General features: G+C 40.2%; 1 protein-coding gene across 2 annotated transcripts in view; it reads right to left on the bottom strand.

The window, feature by feature from the left end:
• Positions 1 to 20,410, bottom strand: part of Rapgef5 (Rap guanine nucleotide exchange factor 5) — a 187,236-nt gene that overhangs the window by 21,031 nt on the left and 145,795 nt on the right. Inside the window, exons 14-19 of one of the 2 annotated variants that reach the window (XM_010641103.2) lie at positions 18,336 to 18,366; positions 17,312 to 17,390; positions 14,901 to 15,050; positions 10,679 to 10,776; positions 7,503 to 7,625; positions 5,187 to 5,368 (exon numbers count right to left, since the gene is read on the bottom strand). In XM_010641103.2, the coding sequence (XP_010639405.1) occupies positions 5,187 to 5,368; positions 7,503 to 7,625; positions 10,679 to 10,776; positions 14,901 to 15,050; positions 17,312 to 17,390; positions 18,336 to 18,366 (663 nt within the window). The remainder of the gene's footprint in view (positions 1 to 5,186; positions 5,369 to 7,502; positions 7,626 to 10,678; positions 10,777 to 14,900; positions 15,051 to 17,311; positions 17,391 to 18,335; positions 18,367 to 20,410) is intronic. The other variant, XM_010641104.2, reaches the window with a different exon arrangement.

The raw sequence follows: 20,410 nt of genomic DNA on the forward strand, positions 1-20,410 counted from the left end.
AATTCCAAATTCTTCTTTATCTGGACAGTGCTCGAAATAACTCCTCTGAGGTAAGAAGTGGTAAAGATACATCCAAGCCTTGATAATTAAAATGAGACAACCTGGCTGTGTGTAGCAGTGAGCAGGTTGCCAACAGGTGCACGGTGTATGTCAGTTTAGTTTCCCTCCTGTGCCGACTTTCACAGCATCACCCATGTCCCATATGGTATTTGGGAGCAGAGTCTGGACCACTCCACCTGCTTTTCTAGTTAAATACCACCTTGTATTGTGCACTATGGATTCTCTATCATCCTCACCCATGGTTACGAAGAATTTCATCGAAAACAGACCGCATAGTTTGCTTACTCTGCTAGTGGAGACATTCCTATGTGTTATACAAAATGTTACAACAAATATTTTTATGCACAGGATTTTTTGCTCTTTTGTGAAGTTTTTTCCCCTTAAATTAGACCTCCAGCCATTATACGATGGTACAGCAGATAGTCAAGTTAGGTACAGGTTGATAGATGATTAAAGGGGCTATGTTAAGGGGAGATGGAGTCAGAGCAGAGACCAGGCAAAGCAGGCCTGTGTTTGAGGTCAAAGTTAATAGAAACTAGGTGCCCAAGATAGGGACAGGTTGGTTAGGCCTGTGAGTCTCTCCAGAGAGAAGCAACAGCTCCAGCTCAAAGCTGCACTGTAATTAGCACCATCCAGTCCAGTAACCCTAAATAATACAGCAAACACAGAGAAACAATGTAACTCAGATGCAGATAGATGACCAGAACACTGAGCCTTGCTCCTGCTCCTTTCGAAATGCCTTTGTTCTTCTCCATGCTATGCACCCTTACTATGTACCTTGACTTTCTATTGGATCAATATTAGCGAAGTGGCTGGTTGTAACCCTACAGGTTGATCACATTTGATCCAAGGTAACCTGTGATGTTATTTTACTGTATAAAACCTCCGAGAGGAAGGGCCTCAGCGGAAACCAACTTCTGGGACTGCTCAGCCTCTCAGGAGCTTTCTCTTAATAAATCTTTCCTACTCTTCTTCACCTCTTTTGTCCTTGGGCTCAGCCATTATTTGGAGTTGTGAGACACAAACTCGGCACATCTAACAAGTTAAGAGTTACTTTCCTGTAACAATAAGGCAAAAGCTATGAAGACTTCAAAGGTTTTTTTATTATATACCACAAACTGCTATCTGCCAAAGCTATAACAATTTCCAGTGGCACAGGGAGAGAAAGAACGTAGAGGTCAAAAGCTGGGCAACGATTTGGGCAGGTAACTAGGAAACACAGAAACTGCACTCTGGCAGGTCCTGCTTGCTTTGTGACCTGGGACTGGATCCTGCCTAGTAGGGCCTGGGCTCCAAGACAGGGAGCAAGGCCCACACCCGTGTACAGTGGAGCTGGAAAGGCACTGCTGCCTCCACACCTGGGGTCACAGACACTCACATCCTGCAGGTACCACACGGTGCAGCCTCTCAGTATGGTCTTTCCTTGTCAGTCCTGCCGAATTTAGCTCTGCCCACAGTCTGGGAGGTAAGTAAGGAGGCCCTGGATCCCTGTCCAGTTGACCCTCTCACCTGCTTTCTTGCCAACTTTCTTCTGGGCGGATGGTGCTTGGAATATTCCACGAATAAACTGAAGCAAGAAAACGTTAGACCTAGAAGACCACCCGTTTCTGAGAACCGCTGCTGCCTAAGGCTTCAGTACAGTACCACAACTCTCCCTTCCTTTTGCCATTTGCTTGTTTCCTTCTGTCCTTTCTGTTTTATCACATAGCTTGAAAGCTCACAGCTGCCAAAACAGACGGCAGTCATCTATTTCTTGACTGATGGTTTGAAATACTAGCTCCTATGCTGAGGCTCTTGTCAGGAAAATGCTCCATCCCCCTGCTAGAAGCAGCCCAGCTGGAGGGCTCCCGGACTCCTGGATCTTTCTTCTGATGGAGGCCCTGCCAGTTATGCCATCCCCATTTGACAGTGGGCTGGTTAAGGCTACAGTGTGTGCCTATTCAACTTTTTATATTCTGCCCATATCCAACTACCAATTGTAGAAAAAGTCTTTCACATAGCATTTGCTCAAGTTTGAACACAAGAACTTTTGGGGAGTTGTCATATTTTTTCATGGTAAAAACTTATTATTACTCTTATTTAGAATAATTTCTCTATATAAAATTTTAGATATGATTTCCATCTTCTTATCTTTTTGCTTCTCACAAGCAATTTTCCTAATCCATATAACCTTTTCTTATTAGTCATGTCAAAACCCACCCACCCAAACACGCGCGCGCTTGAGCGCACACACACACACACACACACACACACCATCTGAATCTTTAAAAAAAGGAATTAAATATAGATATAATTTCTATAGTAGACAAATATCATATACTAATCCAGTCAGAATCTTCTGTTTCTATGAGTCATTCATTCTGCGATAAGAGCAACTGTCTGACACTAAACATTGCAGTCCAGCACATCCTCCTTTGTCTCTGTGTGAAGAAATAAAATCTACTCAATTCACAGAGGTGGGGGACGGGGATGGAAAGGAGGGGAAACATGAATATGCAAATCGGATGCCTCAGGCGGGGAAAACACTTCGTGGTTGTGGAAATTACGGTTTCCCCTTGTTTATTCCTACTAGTGTGATTATCGGGAATTTAACTTATGTTTCCTTTGGCATTCTACTCCACGGGCTAGGATAGAGACCAGTACCATAAATAATTCAAGAGCATCAAGCTATATGGAAAAGATGTGTGAATATATTTTATTTCCCTGAGGATAGATACAATCTTATAGTAGGAATGGAGCTGGGTGCTGTCATTTTACTTCTTGGAACATTTATGTCCTATTTTTTTCTGTAACTGGCATTTATATGAAAGCTTTTAACCCAAAACAGCCTCACTTTCAGAAATTTTACAACCCATTTTAGAACCTACTTAAGTAGGCGGAATTAAAAAAAAAAGATTTTTTTCTCTCAACAAAAAGCAGTCTATGATTTAGGCCTATCTGTTCTCTCTCCTTCCACCCCAGTCACATCAGACCTCAGAAGCTCTTGCCTCAGTCAGTGCAATATCCCACGCTTAGGGACTGTTGGCCTGTAGGGCAGTTTGTGCTGCTTTCCAGCCAGCCTTCCTGAAGGGCAGCTCTGATCCTACCACAGTCTCCTGCTCACTGTCTGTCAAAGGGTCCCTTCTGCCTTCTGCATCCAGCTGAAATTCAAGATCCTTTCCAGATCTTCCCTTGCACACCAGTCTCCCAGAGCTTCCTTACAAATGGCCCTCCACGCTTGCCAGATCTGAGGAGGAGGCTGCCTCGCCTGGCCAAAGGCTCTGCTTCTGTCTCTGCTAAGTGACCTCTGTGGATGGAGTGCTTTTTTGACCTCTTACCCGTCAAGCCCCACCCACAGTTTAGATCCTCAGATGTCAATTTCATCTCCATGTATCCTGACCCCTGGGATGAGCTCTTCCCTCCTCTAAAGCCCTCAACAGAACAAGATCTCACAGGAGCCTCCCTCCCTCATTCTACTCTCAGCAGCAGGCTGAGCTGCCAAGTAACTTAGAAAACTCCAAGCTCCTCCAACCCAGGGCCTGGCTGGGTGTAGACTCAGCCTGATTTCCCCATACCCCCTTGTACAGTTGTGCACAAATAATGAATCATCAGTAGGTATTTCCTGAATATACTGCACTGACATGTACAGTCAGCTCTCCATGTCTTCTGGTTTCACATCTGTGGATTCAACCAACCCTGATCTTGTAATATATATATATATATATATATATATACCTATGATGGTTTTTGTCAGTACAGATCACATATGGACTTTTTTCCTTGTCATAATTCCATAAGCGATACAGTATACAACTATTTACATAGCATTTATATTTCACAGGTAATATCAGTAACCTAGACAGGATTTAATGGACACAGGAGGATGTGTGTAGGTTATATGCAAATATCATACCATTTGATATAAAGGATGTGAGCACCTTTAGATTCTGGAATCCAAGGCAATCTTAAAATTAATGCCCTGGAAATATATAACGAAGGATAACAGTATTTGAAAACCGTTTGATAAAAATCTACTTTGGAACAAAAAAGAGAAATACAATGGGAAACCTGGGAAGCAAAAAGAATTGGGAAAGATTTTGATCCATGGCTCTTGTTTCTGTTGGGAAGCTGTCCAAACAATACTCTAGGACACCAATCTAGTGTTTCATGTTCCCAGAACATTACCAAAATTTCATCCAACCAACATTTACTGAGTCGCTGCTCTTTACTACATTCTCTGCTAAGGACTCAGGTACAAGGATTTATTAGAAATGGTTCCTGGGCTGGGGATTTAGCTCAGCGGATCGGTGGCCTGCCTTGCAAGCGCAAGGACCTGATTTCAATCCCCGGTACCAAAAAAAAAAAAAAAAAAAAAAAAAAAAAAAGAAATGGTTCCTGTCCTTTGGAAGCTAACAAAACCCAAAGAAAGAATCATGTATAAATGAAATAGGCTTAACAAATATAATAAGGAAGATTTGAAAAGGCAAAAGGTTCATGTGTGTGTGGAAGGAACTTAGTTGACCATCATGCATTTGAAAGTCAGAGATGGCTTCTGGAAGAAAGTAACATTTGACCAAGGTCTTAGAGAAAAGCAGCAATCTGCTGGGTGGAAAGGGCCATTCTGGGCAGAACCAACGCATGTCCAAGCTTGAAGGATGGTATGCAGGAGAGACATAGTCACAGTGGCTGGAGTGCGTGGCTGCACCCAGGGAAGGCGCGGGGTTAGATAGGTCCTGCCAGTGCAGGGTCTTCTAATGATGAGTTTGCAAGAGTTCACACTGCAGGCAGCAAGAAGCAATGGGATCCCAAGACGCGCCTGATTTTCAATGATTCTCACTTCTTCACATTGTCTTAACTCATTGTCCTAGCCTAGTGCAGTCCACCCAGGCATACTGTACAACTGTGTACTCCCTGGTAATTAGTTCTAAGTAGAGAACACCAAGCTTTAGTCTGGTATTTTGACATTTACTTTAAGATATAACTATTTTAAATGCAAAGACATAAGTATTCAAGAACAGAGCTTTCCAGCCATTTGGTCCCTTAACTCACTGTTAAAACTTTTGCTTTCCAACCCTTCTGATCATCACAGTGGGACAGGTAACGACAGACACCAAGGTACCTTCTGAAGGTCACTGTGAGAAACTTACTGAGCTGCGATTTTGATGAATTTTTTCACCAGCTGCACCCGCTTGCCCAGCTGGCTGCAAAGCAGAATCTCGGTGGCCACCCAGAGTTGGACTTCATTGCATCTCTGGAGCAGGAGGCTGAGGTTCACAGTGTGCTCCCCGCTGCTTCCCTGTCTGCTGAACGTGAAGTAGATCAGCTCTTGCTGAAAGAAAATGCATTCATTCCAGGGTTTACTTTTAGTGCATCGGGTCAAGCTGACATAAAATTCAGTCCATTTCTTTTTCATTAAGTTTATCGGAATATTTTAGGTATACAATACAGTGACATTCACCATTGGGATCTTGTACTTTTCTTTACATGACAGGTCTTGGCTCTTATATTTTTCCCGTCCCCTGGCCCTCCTTTTACCTCCTCCACCCTTCGCTGTTTACAAAGACTTTGTTTCCATTTTTTCCTTTTCTCATATTTTTTCTTTTCCCTTCTTACCTTTCCCCATCTCCCCTACTCCTTTTGACCTTTTCTTCCTATTGCATAATATCAATTATACAATTTGATCCTTACTTACACTTTAATTTTTCACACCAGAGAAACTATTCAGTATTTACACGCCAGTCTTGATAATTTCACTTAAGAATATAGCCTCAATGTGCATTTTTAAGAAACCATCTCAGGAGGCTATTCCCGTATCATTAATATGTTAATAGGAAGCATAGCAAACAACAGTATATTAACTCAAAATGATTATTCTTTAGTTTTAGAGATGCCTTATTCAATAATGGTCACCTAGAATATTTATGTGAAAATATATTTTTCAGTATATAAAGAAGACAACTTTACAAGAAAATTTAAAGTGTTCTAAAGCTTAAAATCAAAGGCTAAATGGAATCCTCAAACTTCTAAAACTTGTTATGTGGAAAACCCAGGTAAAAGTGACACCAGCGCTACTGGCATTTGTTAAGTTACACATCAGACCCAGGTAAAAGTGACACCAGCCCTACGGGCATTTGCTAAGGTACACATCAGACCCAATAGTCACTAAACTTTAGTAAGAAGGAGAAAAACGAGAGGACTGTTGAAGCTCAGGTTGCTGGACCCATCCCTAATTCTGATCAGTAGTCTGTGGAGGAGCTGGAAAAACAAGCCATTACTTTTCTTTCTCTTTTTGTTAGTTTGTTTTGAGACACCATCCTACTGTGTTGTCCAACCCGGTTTTGAACTTGAGGAATGTTATCCTCTCAAGCAGCTGGGACTACGTACAGGCACGCCACCATGAGTGGCTATGAAAACCTGTAATTACAGAAAACTTCCAGGTGGTGCTGGTAATGTGGCCTTGCCTATTAAAAAAGCCCTGATATAAGATATAGTAAAAAATAAACAGAAAGGAACATAAGTTTAAGAGCAAGGTCCAATAATTTACATATACAAGCAGGACTGTAACTATAGTACATAAAACAATAGATTTTTAAACAAGTGGATGTTTATACAAGGAATCCATACTCTACAGTGCATAAATAGCAAGACATCCCACTCTATAACAGTCTCTAAGAGTGCTGGGATTACAGGCACGCACAACCACTCCTACCAATGAAACACTTCAAAAGACATTCCAAAATGAAAGTGAAGCTCAAGGTTCTCTAAATTGGGCAGGAGGTTTCCTCTTTAGATGAAAAGGCCATTTCAGAATGAAAATTTTCGACAAATGGCAGAATATTCATCACATATGTTACATGAGGCTGTAACAGTTTTCATCTCCTGAATCCCGTGAGCCTTTCACCAGCCAACTTTACTCACTTTCATTAGCATTTTTCTCTTTACCTACTGTTTAAAATGTTTGCAAGGGAGAAATTGGTGGACAGAAAAATTTGAAAATTTCCAAAATTTATAAGAAAGTCTTTCAGCACAGTCTAAATTTTATGAAATGTTGTTAAGTGGATGAATGTGTGTGCGTGTATACATACATACATATAAACGATTCTGGCATAACTTGTAAACATAAAAATAGATATATGAATATCAAAGGTAAAATTATTCTTTAATCTCTAAGCATCATATATGTATATCAAATGCCCATATAAATGTATATAAACATAAAAATCCAGCAGATCCATATTAATTTATATAATATGCAACATATAAAAGCACTAGGAGTAATACAGGAAGATTATATATTCTGATTTCCCTAGGAGAGGATCAGACTTCCAATATATTTCAAGTCCCCAAATATCTTTTGGGCCATGCTCTCCCTAGCATAACTACCTGACCACATGAATAAATATCTTTAAGAATGCACAGTTAAAACAGCATTAGCATTTTTAATCTTTTCATTCCCTACTTACCTCGTGAATTGAATTGAAGAGACTCCAATCAAAATTCATCAATTCCAGAGCAAGATCCCAAGTGTTCATTCCCAAAATTCTCACTGACCTTTGCTGTGAGTCCTCATTTTCTGCAAAAGGGTTCTAAACAGACAGGAGCAAAAGTATCCTTAGTCCCAAACGTTTTATAGACTAGTAGCTGCCTGTGGAAAGGCACTAGAGGCCCAGATTAGAAAAGTGATCTTTCCCAAGTACACTTAGTATTTCCCCTGGTCTGTTCACCATCAGTGAGTTACAGCCAATTTAGGAACTAGTCTTGGAAATAGTAGAATGTGATCAATGATATTTCACTAAATTAGCCGGCCCTTCCTCCAGCATCGCCCTCAAGCTCACACCCACCCACCTACAAATCTGATTATAAAACACTGCCCTGGCAGACAGCATAATGAAAGCGAAAGCCCTGAAATCACTTTGGCTTCTGGTAAGAATTAATGTGCCAGCAGGGTTAGTATAAAAACAAACAAAAGAAATGTCACAGTGCACTTCAATATAGACAGACATGGCTTTTACAGAAATATGTCTAATATATCTCATCCCAGACATATATTTACAAATTTTATTAGTATGTCCATGGAAAGTGAAAAAGTTTAACATGAAATAAAAACACGGAAGCTAATTTCATTTATACCCCACAGTAGCTGATAAGTATCAGCTGCTTTCCCCACATAAATGAAGCCGCATCACCATGAGGCTAGTAGCAATACTTCCTCAAAAATGTGGCATGAAATTATTAAATGCCAGCACAGCTTTAAATCTATCATCACTGTTAAAGTTATTAAAAAATAATTTGGCACTTTCCCAAAGTACTTGATCTTTTCTAATTAGAATATAAATTCTCCCATTTGAGGGACAGGACTTGAATAGTTAATGACTGAAAAGCAAAAAAGAATGAGACTTTGCAAAAATAAACGACATGGTAAGATAAAGGGGCTCTATCTCATATGCCAAATAGTAATCCCTACTTCTAACCTGAAAAATAAATCATTTGCATTTTAGAAGTTTTTCACTAATGAAAAAATATCCTAATTTAAAAAAGTAATGATGAAAGACCTTCACAGAGCTTTCCTGTAGAACTGATTCTCCTCAGAACAGGTCTAGGCACAAAATGCCTCTATATTCTCACTGTGAGACTTAGTGTGGAGCTCAGAAAGCCCTAAATGAAAGATCTTCAAGACACGGTTTCTCAGGTACTGGCCAAGTGGAAGGGCTAGACGCACTGCCCCAGACTCATAAGGAGAACCAGGAGTTGGGAAGCAATATCAATACCTGCTGAATCATTTGGAGCTGTAAGGATACGTTTACTTGGCTTATCTATCCCTCTTACCTTTTCCTAAAAGTGTCCCTTATTCTGGTAGCATCCTTCGGTTATTCAAAGACTTCTACTACCCTGGCCAATAAACACTTTATGTTTTTCTATCCTGTTCCTCCATGGTGCTAATCTCTCATTGCTAAAATTTACTACTGTGAAGGTGCTAGTAGGTACCTGTGCTTTCGTGTATGATTCATTGTTCTGTTTTGACTGAAATATTCCAGGGATGAGATGCCTAAATGGATGATTGCCCTGGGGATATGTGAGGCAGTGTCCAAAGCTGGTGGGGGAGAAATTCACAAGCACGACGCAGTCTGATTCCTCTTAGCACCTTCTACACAGCACCCCTGCATTGCACTGAGACACGCCCAGGCCTGTCTTTCACCCTCCAAAGTCAGTCGCAGAGTCAAGCCCTGGGACCTTCAGGAGGCCGTCTGGCAGAGGGAGAAGGGAGGGAGGACAATTAGAATGTGGGCTCCTCCACCACAAGGAGCCCGCCAGCAGCTGTATATCAGCATGGAGGAGTAAAATCAATCTCCTACTTTACTCAAAAATGCCGCACAGGGGCTAGGGATTTAGCTCAGTGGCACCGTGCCTGCCTTGCAAGTACAGAGTTCTGAGTTTGATCCCTGGTACTGACAAAAAAACACCAACAACAAACCCCAAGAAACAAAACAAAACAAAAAATGCTGCACAGTTTGTCTTGTTTCCCTGATGATAGTCCACAGCAACCATAACCCACAGAAGGACAGAACAGGATAGGTCCAAATAAAGCAAAGGATTTCCTCCTCCTCATCGACAAATTAAAGGAATGTGCAGGGGCTTTAGAGTGAAATAGAACGGGATTTAAAACATTGGCTCTCACCCTTATTTGGCTACAGGAAGCCAGGGCAAGTTACTTAGTCTTTCCAAACCTCAAAGCGACAGTGCGAGTGTTAAATGAGACCCTGTGTGTAAGTTACCCAGCAGACGCATGCCTGGTAGTAAGAATGCCAAGCGACAGTGATTGACATTATTCTCATAACTGAATAGCCCGTGGATAATTTTACATTAAACATTTTTAGTAAAGCAATTTTAGTTAACCCACGTGGTATTAAGATCCTTCAGTTACAGTGTATGCTCAATAGGGGCCAGCTAGGACCCCGTGAGGAGTCCATGAGAGAAGAGGACCAGAACCCACTGGAATAGCCTGCTCCTTCCAGATGCTGAGGGACCTAGACAGGGCCTGTCTTTCAGAAAGCAACCTCAGGACTGAGATCTTTAGGTAGAAAAACAGCAAACAAGGTCCATTCAAGCATATACATTCTTCAAATTCAAACTGAAAATGACTCAAAGGATGGGTCTACATTTTATCAAACTCTTGAGGGGCATCGCATGCCCTATGGTTATGACCCTATCCTTCACAGGGAAGGCTGATGCGTCCTTTCTTTCTTTAAGGACATGGAACATCCAAGTGCATCAACTGGAATGGGTCTCTTTCCCTTGGAGTCTACCTAGGGTGCCTTCCTCAGCCTAATCTCCATATATACAACAAAAAGAAGAAACTGAATTAAAATTCCAGGAGAGGGAGTCATTCATCTCAAATGCCTTATTCCAGGGAATCAGAAGGAAGCAAAAATAGCTGGGCATGGTGACATATGCCAATAATTCCAGTACTCTGGGAGGCTGAGGCAAGAGGATCCAAAGTTTGAGCTCAGTCTTGCCCAGTTAGTAACTATCAAGATCCTGTCTCAAAATAAACAAAAAGGGCCTGGGACTAGAACTCATCCACTTATATGCATCCATCCTGACATTTGTGTATTTTAGTCACAATGTTAGAGAAGCTTACCAATGTGTCCGCCAGGTCTTTCCGGTAGACAAATATCCGACCAGATGCCTCAAAGGATTTGGAGATGGCTAAGTCATCTGACTGAAGCTCATGCTTTTCTTTAATCATCAGAGAGAGAAAAAAAAAATGAAGTTTAAAAGTAAGAAACATAAGCAAGCCTACACAGTATACAGGGTTAAAACTTGCGCAACAAAAATGCTGAAAAGCATAGTAACTAAGGTTTAAACTAAATTAATTCAGTCCTGCACATTATCAGTGATGCCAGTGGTGTCCTGGACATTGCTGCTCAGAACCCATAGAGTGAAGCCCTCCTGAAGGTCCTCCTTTAATATTTAATCACGCTTTATAAGGACAGTGTAAGGAAGAAAGTAAAATTTACCCTTAATTCAATCTCCAAAAATAATCACACACAAATATTTGTGATTATTATGTATATACATGCATTCATAATTATTCATGCACACAAACACCTGCAATTACTCTATGTATGGTTTTATATTCTACTTCATGAGAGGCACTTACTCAGTTATCAAAATTATTTATATGCCTCATATTTAATTGGTTACATAACAGGTTGATCATTTAATCTTTCCTCTACTGGTGGACATTTAATGGTTCCCGATTGTTTTGGAGACATAAATGAGGCAGCACAGAACATGTGAAGTACTAGCACAGGCTGGTGTGTAACAAGTACTTGATAAATGGGTTCTATCACTGTAGCAGCCATGATACACTGCCCAAGTCAGAACTCTGGTGCATATATCCTTGTCTGCTTATAGGTGATTTCCTTAAGATGAATTCCCAGTCTTGAGATTACTGGTCAAGAGGAATGAATAATTGTAAAGTTTTGATACAAAGTGTCAATCTGTTTTCCAATTCTTCTTTCTTAGAAAATAAAAGAAGACAGAAAACGTGCATACTGACCAACAGTGATTACTACTTTGGGTAAGTTTGCTATTTTACTAAAACAAAATTCTCAGTATATTTTGTATTTCTTTTTTTTAACTGGGAGTTGAGGAGCCTGGTGTGGTGGTGCACACCTGTAATCCCAGCACTTGGGAGGCTGAGGCAGGAGGATGTTATGAATTTGAGGCCAGCCTGGGCTATGCAGTGAGTTCAAAGCCAGCCTGAACTATAAAGCAAAACCTTGTCTCAAAAAACCCAAAAATAAGTAAATAAATTAATTAGAAAACCTGTGAATTGTACTCAGTACTTTGGACTGAGCTATTCTCAGCTCTATTTTATTTTGACACAGGCTCACAATGAGTTGCTAAATTTCCCACGCTGCACTTGAATTTGCAATCCTGCCTCAGCCTCCCAGAGTGCTGGAATTATAGGCGTGAACCCCTACAACTGGTTCTATTTTGTATTTCTTGTCCATTGGTGAGGCTGAATTTTTTTGCATATTCCTCTTCTATTTTATTTCTCTTACTGCATACTGTTCCTATACTTTGACTTCTTTCTACACTAGTTGAAGCCCTCTAATAATTCAATAGCTTTCTTCACAGAAAATGCTCTCCTCCAAAGTACAAAATGCACATGGGAATTCTACTGTAACATAATCAAGCTCGCTGAAGGCAGCCCTTCAGTAATCCAGTATGACTGGGAAATGCAATAGTCCATATATCTTTAACATACTTACAACACAGAAAACACTGTAAGGACAGAGCACAAACTCCTGGGCTCTTAACCTGTTACTCATTAGAAGCATGATTTGTGTATTTTCCTACGTTGGACCTAAAAGTGACTTTTGCTAAGATCTGTGACTCTTCACTTGGGCCTAGAAATGCCCAATAGGTAATTAAAAGTATAACGAAGCTTCACTTTGTGGAACTCTGGGCCAGGTCCTGGAAAGTCTGCCTAAAAGTGGGCAGAACAAGTTTATTAGCCCTAAACTTACTTAAGCTGTCTTCCTACCCTTGAAGACTAAGAACTATTCCCAGAAGTCTCCATCATTCTCAACCTATGGTCACCTTGGAGTCGAGAAGAACCCCACATGACTGAGACAGCCTCACATAATGAGGGTTCTGTCCCTGGAAACCCAACTGGCCCTTACATCTGAGGATTCACACTGAGCCAGGTTTAATCCCCCGACATCTCCACTGCCCCAATTCAAAAGTACAACCATGTTGGGCTGTGGATATGGGTGGTCAATGGTCCCACACAGCTGGATTCTGAAGTCTTTTCAGGTTTTTTAATTTTCTATGAAAGACTGGAGCTGAATTTTAACCTCTGAATAAGTGGGCAGGTTATTGCTATGATACACTATGTGCATACCTGTCCTTACAAAAACACTAGAAAACGACTACAGCCATGTGAATCGTTCTGCTTCTTTTAGAAAAATCTACAAAACCTCTAACATTTCCAGTATCTTTCAACCTCTTTTGATAAAAAGAACAGATGTCGTCATCTCTTCTGAAGTAGTAGTGAAATATTATTTGTGAAAAGTTATGTAACTAGAGCAAGGAATGCATTAAGCTGCTTTAATTTTTCTTTAATTAAAACATTGTTTCAGAGATAAAATGTAGGCAGAAAGGCTCTTTATAGACAAAAAAAAAAAAAAAAAAAAAAAAAAAAAAAAAAAAAAAAAAAAAAAAAAAGACAATCTAATGCCTGGAAAAGGATGGCACGTTTCCAAATCTGTGGGATAATTCCGGAGATAAGCTGATATTTCCCATGCTGATTAGCATGTGATCTATACACACCAGTACACCACTGCCCACCCAGATGAATCTCATTTAATGGAGCATGAAAATGGTACTTCACAGCCATCAAACAGATACGGGGTAGTGAAAGAGCCGGTGCTTCAGTTGCCAGATTCTGAGCGGCCCTGGACTGAATGAAATTAGCTCCTCAGGGACACGGGTCTCAGTTGTGTTGTGAAGTTTGAAGTCGTGAGTCCCTTCCTTATCCAGCACCTCTCAACTCCTCAGCGGGGACCCAGGATTCACTTACTCTTGTAGTACTATCTTGAGAGGCACATGCTGGTTTCGATGAAGATTAATACTATTTAAAATGACTTATGGTTTTTGGTCACTCAAAAACGAAGTATAAAATCCACTTTATCATATTGCTCTGAAATACCCCAAATATATTATTAACATACTTATATTTAATAACTTCCTGATCAATATTCATCAGGTCCAAATGTCTCTCCTATTTTTTGCCTCACACACGCTTAAGCATCTTTTCTACCCCTGGGATATCCCCTCAGCCCTAAATGACGTTTGATAGGATGTACAATGAGAGTTCGTAGGCCTAAGGAGAGGGCTCTATTTGCATAGGTAGTCCACGTGCTTGCAGGACCATTTTACTCGCCTGTGAGCAACAAAGCAATAGGCACAAAATTCTGTTACATAACATTTTAATGTGGACTACATTCTGGGACTCATCCTCCCCTATAGCATAAAAAGAGTAACACCACCTAGCTCCCCTCTTCCCGCCCAGGTTAATTCACACAGCGCTTCCATTTGTCGACTACAGATGCTCAGTCACTTCCTTTGTATTTTCCTCAGGGTTAATGAGATATTAAATAAAGACTGCAAGCCAAAAAGGAGGCCATGGACTTTGAAATTTGACAGGCCCTAGTGAAAGCGAAGGGGCCTGTTCTGGCTGTGTAGATCAATAGCATTCGCTTGTAATCTGTGTGATCTTATTCAAAACAGACAATAAACCTTTCTCTGAGGATAAATAAGGCCCAGTGGAAGGAGAGCTTTCACCAGTTCTCCCTCCCCAGATCCACCTGAAGGAACACTGCCCTGTGAGCCTCGGCTTATTGTACATTTTCCTTTCTTCCAGTGGGGAGTCGATGTATTAAATTGTCAGCCAGCAATATGACTAGTTCAAGGCCATTTTCTTTTTTTTTTTTTCTTTTTTTCCTCTACAGTAATTTCATCCTTTAGCAATTTTCCAAGTTCATTTAAATATGGAAATGAAAGGCTTATCTAAGTGCAAAATACGAAAAGCTTTATAATGCTATAATGTATTTCAAAACACCAATGTGCCTCTCTATTCAGTTCTTGGGGAAGAAATTCAGTATCCAGCAGCACCCCACTGTTGCCATGGAAACACCTCTGCTAGGCAGCTTCTTATTGTTACTGTGGTCATCCAGCTGCGGGCTCAGGAAGGAGGAGCAGCCCAGTTACTCTACAAAAATGTCTACTTTCTCTTTTTGGAGGCAATCTAGTGTAAGAGTAACACTGAAAGACAGACAATAACTTACCCCCAGAGAACATGATGGCCACCAGAGCTAGATCCTCTTCTGCATGTTGGATCTTTTCCGCTACGACCTTCAGGATCTCCTGGGCTGTACTGGAAACCTTTGCCTTCACACTGACATAGGAGTGCTCAGTTATATACACGTGGCAAAAAACTGCAAAAGTCAAAAGAATTGTTCGTATGCAGAGAAGACTGGTAATTTGGTGCAGACTATTCCAACAGAGGCATCCGCCTTCCACTTACGTGTACGCATGAGGACTGAGCTACCTACCTGCCTTTGAATGTGTGCCTGCAAACACAGGAGACACAGATGCTACAAAGCTGGCAAAGAGGCCTGAGGGAAGTTGGGCTTCCCCTACCGTCGGGGAGATTGAGTCACATCACTGTGTGCTCTTGGTAGAGACTGGTCATAATACAGTGGAAACCCAGCTACACAGACTATACTTCTGAATTCCTTCTTTAAAAATTGCTGAGATCTCCCAAAGCAGCATATTAAAATGTCTAACTCATAAATTTTTATTTTACACTCCATTTCAGGGCAGTCAGTGGCCCAATCAAGAACAATGCACTTGTTATTAGAATTCTCATAAGCGTAGCTAAAAATCTGTCACTTGCCTAGTTTTTGGTTTAGCTTTCTCAGTCATTTAAGAATGACATCTCCGCCCCCACATCAAAGTGGTGATCAGTTTAGCATCCAAATGGAGGTCACATTTCTAGCCTTTTTAATTTCCTTTTTATTGTTTGTGCTGATAATTATTACTAGGACATGATCACTATCAAAGTGAATAGGTCCTGGAAAAATTTTTCTTTTTGATTTGAATTGCAAAACCTGCCTTAATAACAATGGACATAATTGACACCTTGCTTCTTATTTCAGCTACTCTGAATGTCTAGAACACTGGCTGCTGTGGAACAAACAGAAGGATAACAACATACTTAGATGTTCCGTTCTTTTGCAATGCAAAAAGAATTGGGGGAAGGAGTACAGCTCTTAGAGAAATTTTATGTGCAATTTAAATGGCATCACAAAAATAAACCCAGGAATGGTTTCACAGAAATGCAAGTAAAGCAGAAGCCTAACCAGGGTTTGACATGTACAGCACACCCTATAGGGGGGCAGTTGACAGATTTGTGGTTTCACTGGGTGTATCACCGAAAGGATAGCTTCTAACAAATAATTGTTTTACAGTTTGTCAAGAGACTTGTGAGATGGGAAAAATGATTTTCTTCTTTCTATAAAAAGACACAACTGTTTGAGCAAGGCAAAAAAAAAAAAAAAATCCAGTCTACAAAGCACTAAATGCAGGGTAAACTTGTAGCTTGCTTAATAAACTGATGAGCAAAAAAAGCCCAGAGGGCCTGAGATAGCCTCTTTCAAGCTCAGCTTGGAAAACTATACAATTAAATTATATGATAAATGGGCAAAAAGGGTCAGCAATTAACAAATTAGGAGGTAACATAATTTTGTTTCCTCACTCACTTGGGGCCGATGACTTAATGTGACAAAATAGAAACCAGCCACGAGCACTATATATAATAAACAACACAGAAGAAAAGAGGCAGGCCTGTGACATGTTGTATTTTTAATGTTCAAAAAATTGGGCAATTATCAAATGTTTACACTTTAAATTTCAAAAGATGGAGAAAGGTGAATGAAGAGAAAATTTCAGATCCACACTCTCATAAACATTTTAAACATTCACTGTTTCCCAGCTTTGCCTTTGACTCCATCTCTGTCCGCTTAGGAGGAAGCCACTGCCACCATCTTGGTTCTGATATAAATATTCACACAGAAAAGCACACCAGCACCTAAAGGGTGCTGAAATGCCCCCCCCCATTGAGCCATCCACCTTCGCTGGAGGCCATGATCCCCGCTAAGGAGCAGTGAGTGAGTAAGAGGACCCACTGGAAGTGTAGCATTGCCAGACACTGCCTTGCCTTGGAGGAGTTTCTTCTACACACCCTTCTTTTCATTATTCTCTCCCAGATTTCCTTCTCTAAATCTCAGGGATAGACTCAGCCGAAACCCTGCACACTGGCTTTGGTGGCCTTCCAGTTAGTTGGTGGCAAAGGGCTGACAGGGTTGGGGAGTTGGGGAGAAGGTTCAGGGAGGAATCTCTGAGTTTCTGTTGTATTCTGTACCTCTACCCTAGAATACAAGAGGGTTCTTTGCATCTTCTCCTTTCTTTGCCTCCCAAACTAAATATATCCTTGGTTCAGGGGACAGCATTATTAAGACAACTGTAACCTCAAAGCAAGAAAAGGAAAAACATGCTATGCGGTACTAAATGTTTGTTAGAGGTGGATGACAGTGAGAAATGACAGTTAAACATAGGCTGATGTATTCATGGAGGGCTGTGATGGCGACCAGCTACGAGTCCACCTACCCTGAACCTTGCATAAAATCCTACTCACTTTCCTCTGTTTCCGTCACAGTTCCTCTGTGCTGGAGCCAGTTCTCCTTGAGACTCAATTGGTGGAAAAGGGCTTTATTCTGTGAGAAGGGAGAAAGAACAATGAATGAATATATTCCTGCTTTTCGGTAAACCATAGCTGCTTACACATGTTCAAGAAGAGCTAGGCAGTTTTTCTTAAAATATGAAATTACCCATCCAGTCTAGGAAAAATAAACCGGGGGTGGCATCAGTTAATTAATGGGGAGATAGAAATTCTGGTCAATAGATATGATAGGACCTGGCCAAGGTCAGTAGGAGGCAAAAATCTTCTCTAATGCATCCCTCCCATACGCCAGAGAATATTCCCCATTTGTCACTTCTGGCTACTGCTACAGATTCGCCTAAGACAGGAATCCTCCCCAAGCCAACATTAACCTCCAAGTCACAGATACCACAACCTGAGCTTCTGCTTTTCACATTTTTCACAGAAGCAACTCCGTGAAATCCTTTCATATTCCTAATGTAGTACATGGGCTTTCTTATAAGACACAGGTGCATTGTTCAGTATGATTGCCCATCTTAGAAACATGGGCCAGACGTTGCATTCTGTATTTCCCCCTATCAGGTTCAACAGGAACAAACACATGCTTGCTACCATCACTCCTACCATGCTGAGAATGCAAACCTTTCCTTACATGACTTTCTTACACTCTGAATCGAGATTCTTAGATTTTTGGCATAAACTTTGTAAACTTCAAATTTTTATCAGTCTAGGGACAGCACGGAAGCTCTGAGACTCCAAAATGTACCACAAAATAGGTATAACATCACAAAGTCAGGGTACATTGCTAAAACCAGATATGCACCACACAGGGAAACCACAGCAGAGCAGGAAAGTACAGGCAGCCTCAGCCCCACGCTCCCCTGCTTTGCCTTGTGATGCTTTAGGCTGATACATTTGAATTCTGAAGAAATGCCAACCCAGGCAGGACAAGGTTTCCAAACCAGATCACCCCATTTCAGATACAGAAGGATCTGCTTACCTTCCTTTGTGGTGAATATTCATCTACAGTGCTGAAAATAAAAAGTTGAGGAGTTAGTTTTTTCTCCTCAAACTCAGAATAATGCTGTTACTGTTATGGGAGACTAATTTTCAGGCAATAGGCAGAGGGCTTCTTTAAAAAAAAAAAGATAAAACACCCGCCTACTCAAGAAGCTGAGGCAAAAGGATCATAACTTTGAGGACTGCCTGGACAACTTAGTGAGACCCTGTCTCAAAATAAAAGCATACACAGAAAGGACTAGAAATGTAGCTCAGTGATAGAGGGTGATGCTACCACGTGCAAGGACCTGGTTCACTGCCCACCAACACCCCACCCCCCAGCATTCACGAATTTACTACATATATCACACATGACATTTGAATTTCAAACAAACTAGGAAGAAAAGAAGCTGTCTACTCAACTGGTATATTGTGCTTCTTTCCCACAAAAAAAAAAAAAAAAAAAAAAAAAAAAAAAAAACCAGAAAAAAAAAAAAAAAAAAAATGAAGCCAGGAATTGATGGAGAAACCGGATTAAGTCCATGGAATCAGTCCACAGAAATTAGTTTGTTTTTTTTTTGAGTAGCAATATTTAGTATACAGAAATGTTTTTCCCATATAGTGGAGCATTTTGGATGAAATTATTACTTAGACAGCTGAATAATTCAGTATGTTTTCCAGGACGTTTCTCCATGTGGTAGAAACAGGGAATGTTCTGCAGGTCCTATCTCTGATCAGAGATGATTCTCACTGCTACGTATTTTCTGAAGGCCTCTTCCACTTGTGATGGAACTTGCTCTGGGGCCATTTTCATACATCATCAGATTAACCATAAATTGCAGGTATACATCTTACATTCAGAAAAAACCACTTTTTCCTCTACTTGTACAGTGGGGCTAAACAAGAATGTGACATGAAAAATATCTGAGGTTCAAATTTTCTTTTAGAATATAAGTATATTTCATAATCATATATGAAAGAAGGAATAATCATGTCTTTTTAAAAAAAAAAGTACAGGGGAATGAAACCTGGGCCTCTTGAAAACTGAGCACTTGGCTTACTTCTGAGTTACACCCCTAGGTCTATCATTTCTTGATATAAATTTATTTTAATCTATTATTTCCCATTCTAATATAAGTTTTTAATAGAATGTATTAAATTCCACTGATGTATTTAACGCATAAGTCTGTCTTGTAGCACTTCCACAGGAGGGATGATTTTGATTCAAATGTCTCTTCCCCCTTTTTTTGCTTCATATTAATGGTTTATACTTTCATATTAGCCATTAAATTATGGATATTTAACATACTGTGGGCTGTAATAAAAGACCACAACTCATAACATTCATTTCTAACTGTTCTCTAATTTGCACCTGATTTTTAAATGTCTAAATGTGCAATTTTGATGACTGAGAACAAAAGCTTATTAAATGGTTTGTTTGCTCCCTTAGATAGATTTTTCATTTGCAACAAGGACTCTCTTTACTAAAATTAAATAAGGACTTAAATCCCCAATCAGTAATCTGAAAGGCTTGAGTTGGCATTTTTTTCTGAGAACTGCATTTATGACTGCTAAAATCATAACAAAAGTTTTCCTAATTAGTATACACTAGTACACTGTAAATCACAGAGCAACTTTCCCTCAGATGAACTCTTTAAACTATATCTGCAAACCAAATGAATACTTGAAGCTTTCAGTTACTAAAACTAATAAGGAATATCAGTGATAAAACCCAGTAAAATCATGCATGGTCAAGCTGCAAGATTAATGAGTATTATTTATGGGATGCTTGGACCTGCCAAGCACCAGTGAGTTGATGGCATTCTTTAATCTTTCTAAATTGATAAAAAATCTCAGGGAACTCATAAAATTGAGTTTCTGAAATGTTCTACGACTCACTGGGACTTATCCATAAAACTTTTTTCCTTTTCCGTAGATAAAGATATAAGCTCCAATGTAGACTTAAATAATAATCTATTAAATAATTGTTTTTATACACCCAGGTAGTTACAGCCAGTTTGTTTAAACCATCTAAAACAGAGTTCTTTAAAAAAGTTAGTAAGTTTGATTTAGTGT

Source organism: Fukomys damarensis, unplaced genomic scaffold, assembly GCF_012274545.1.
Source record: "Fukomys damarensis isolate Sample0158 unplaced genomic scaffold, DMR_v1.0_HiC HiC_scaffold_4, whole genome shotgun sequence".
NCBI classification, from domain to species: domain Eukaryota; kingdom Metazoa; phylum Chordata; class Mammalia; order Rodentia; family Bathyergidae; genus Fukomys; species Fukomys damarensis.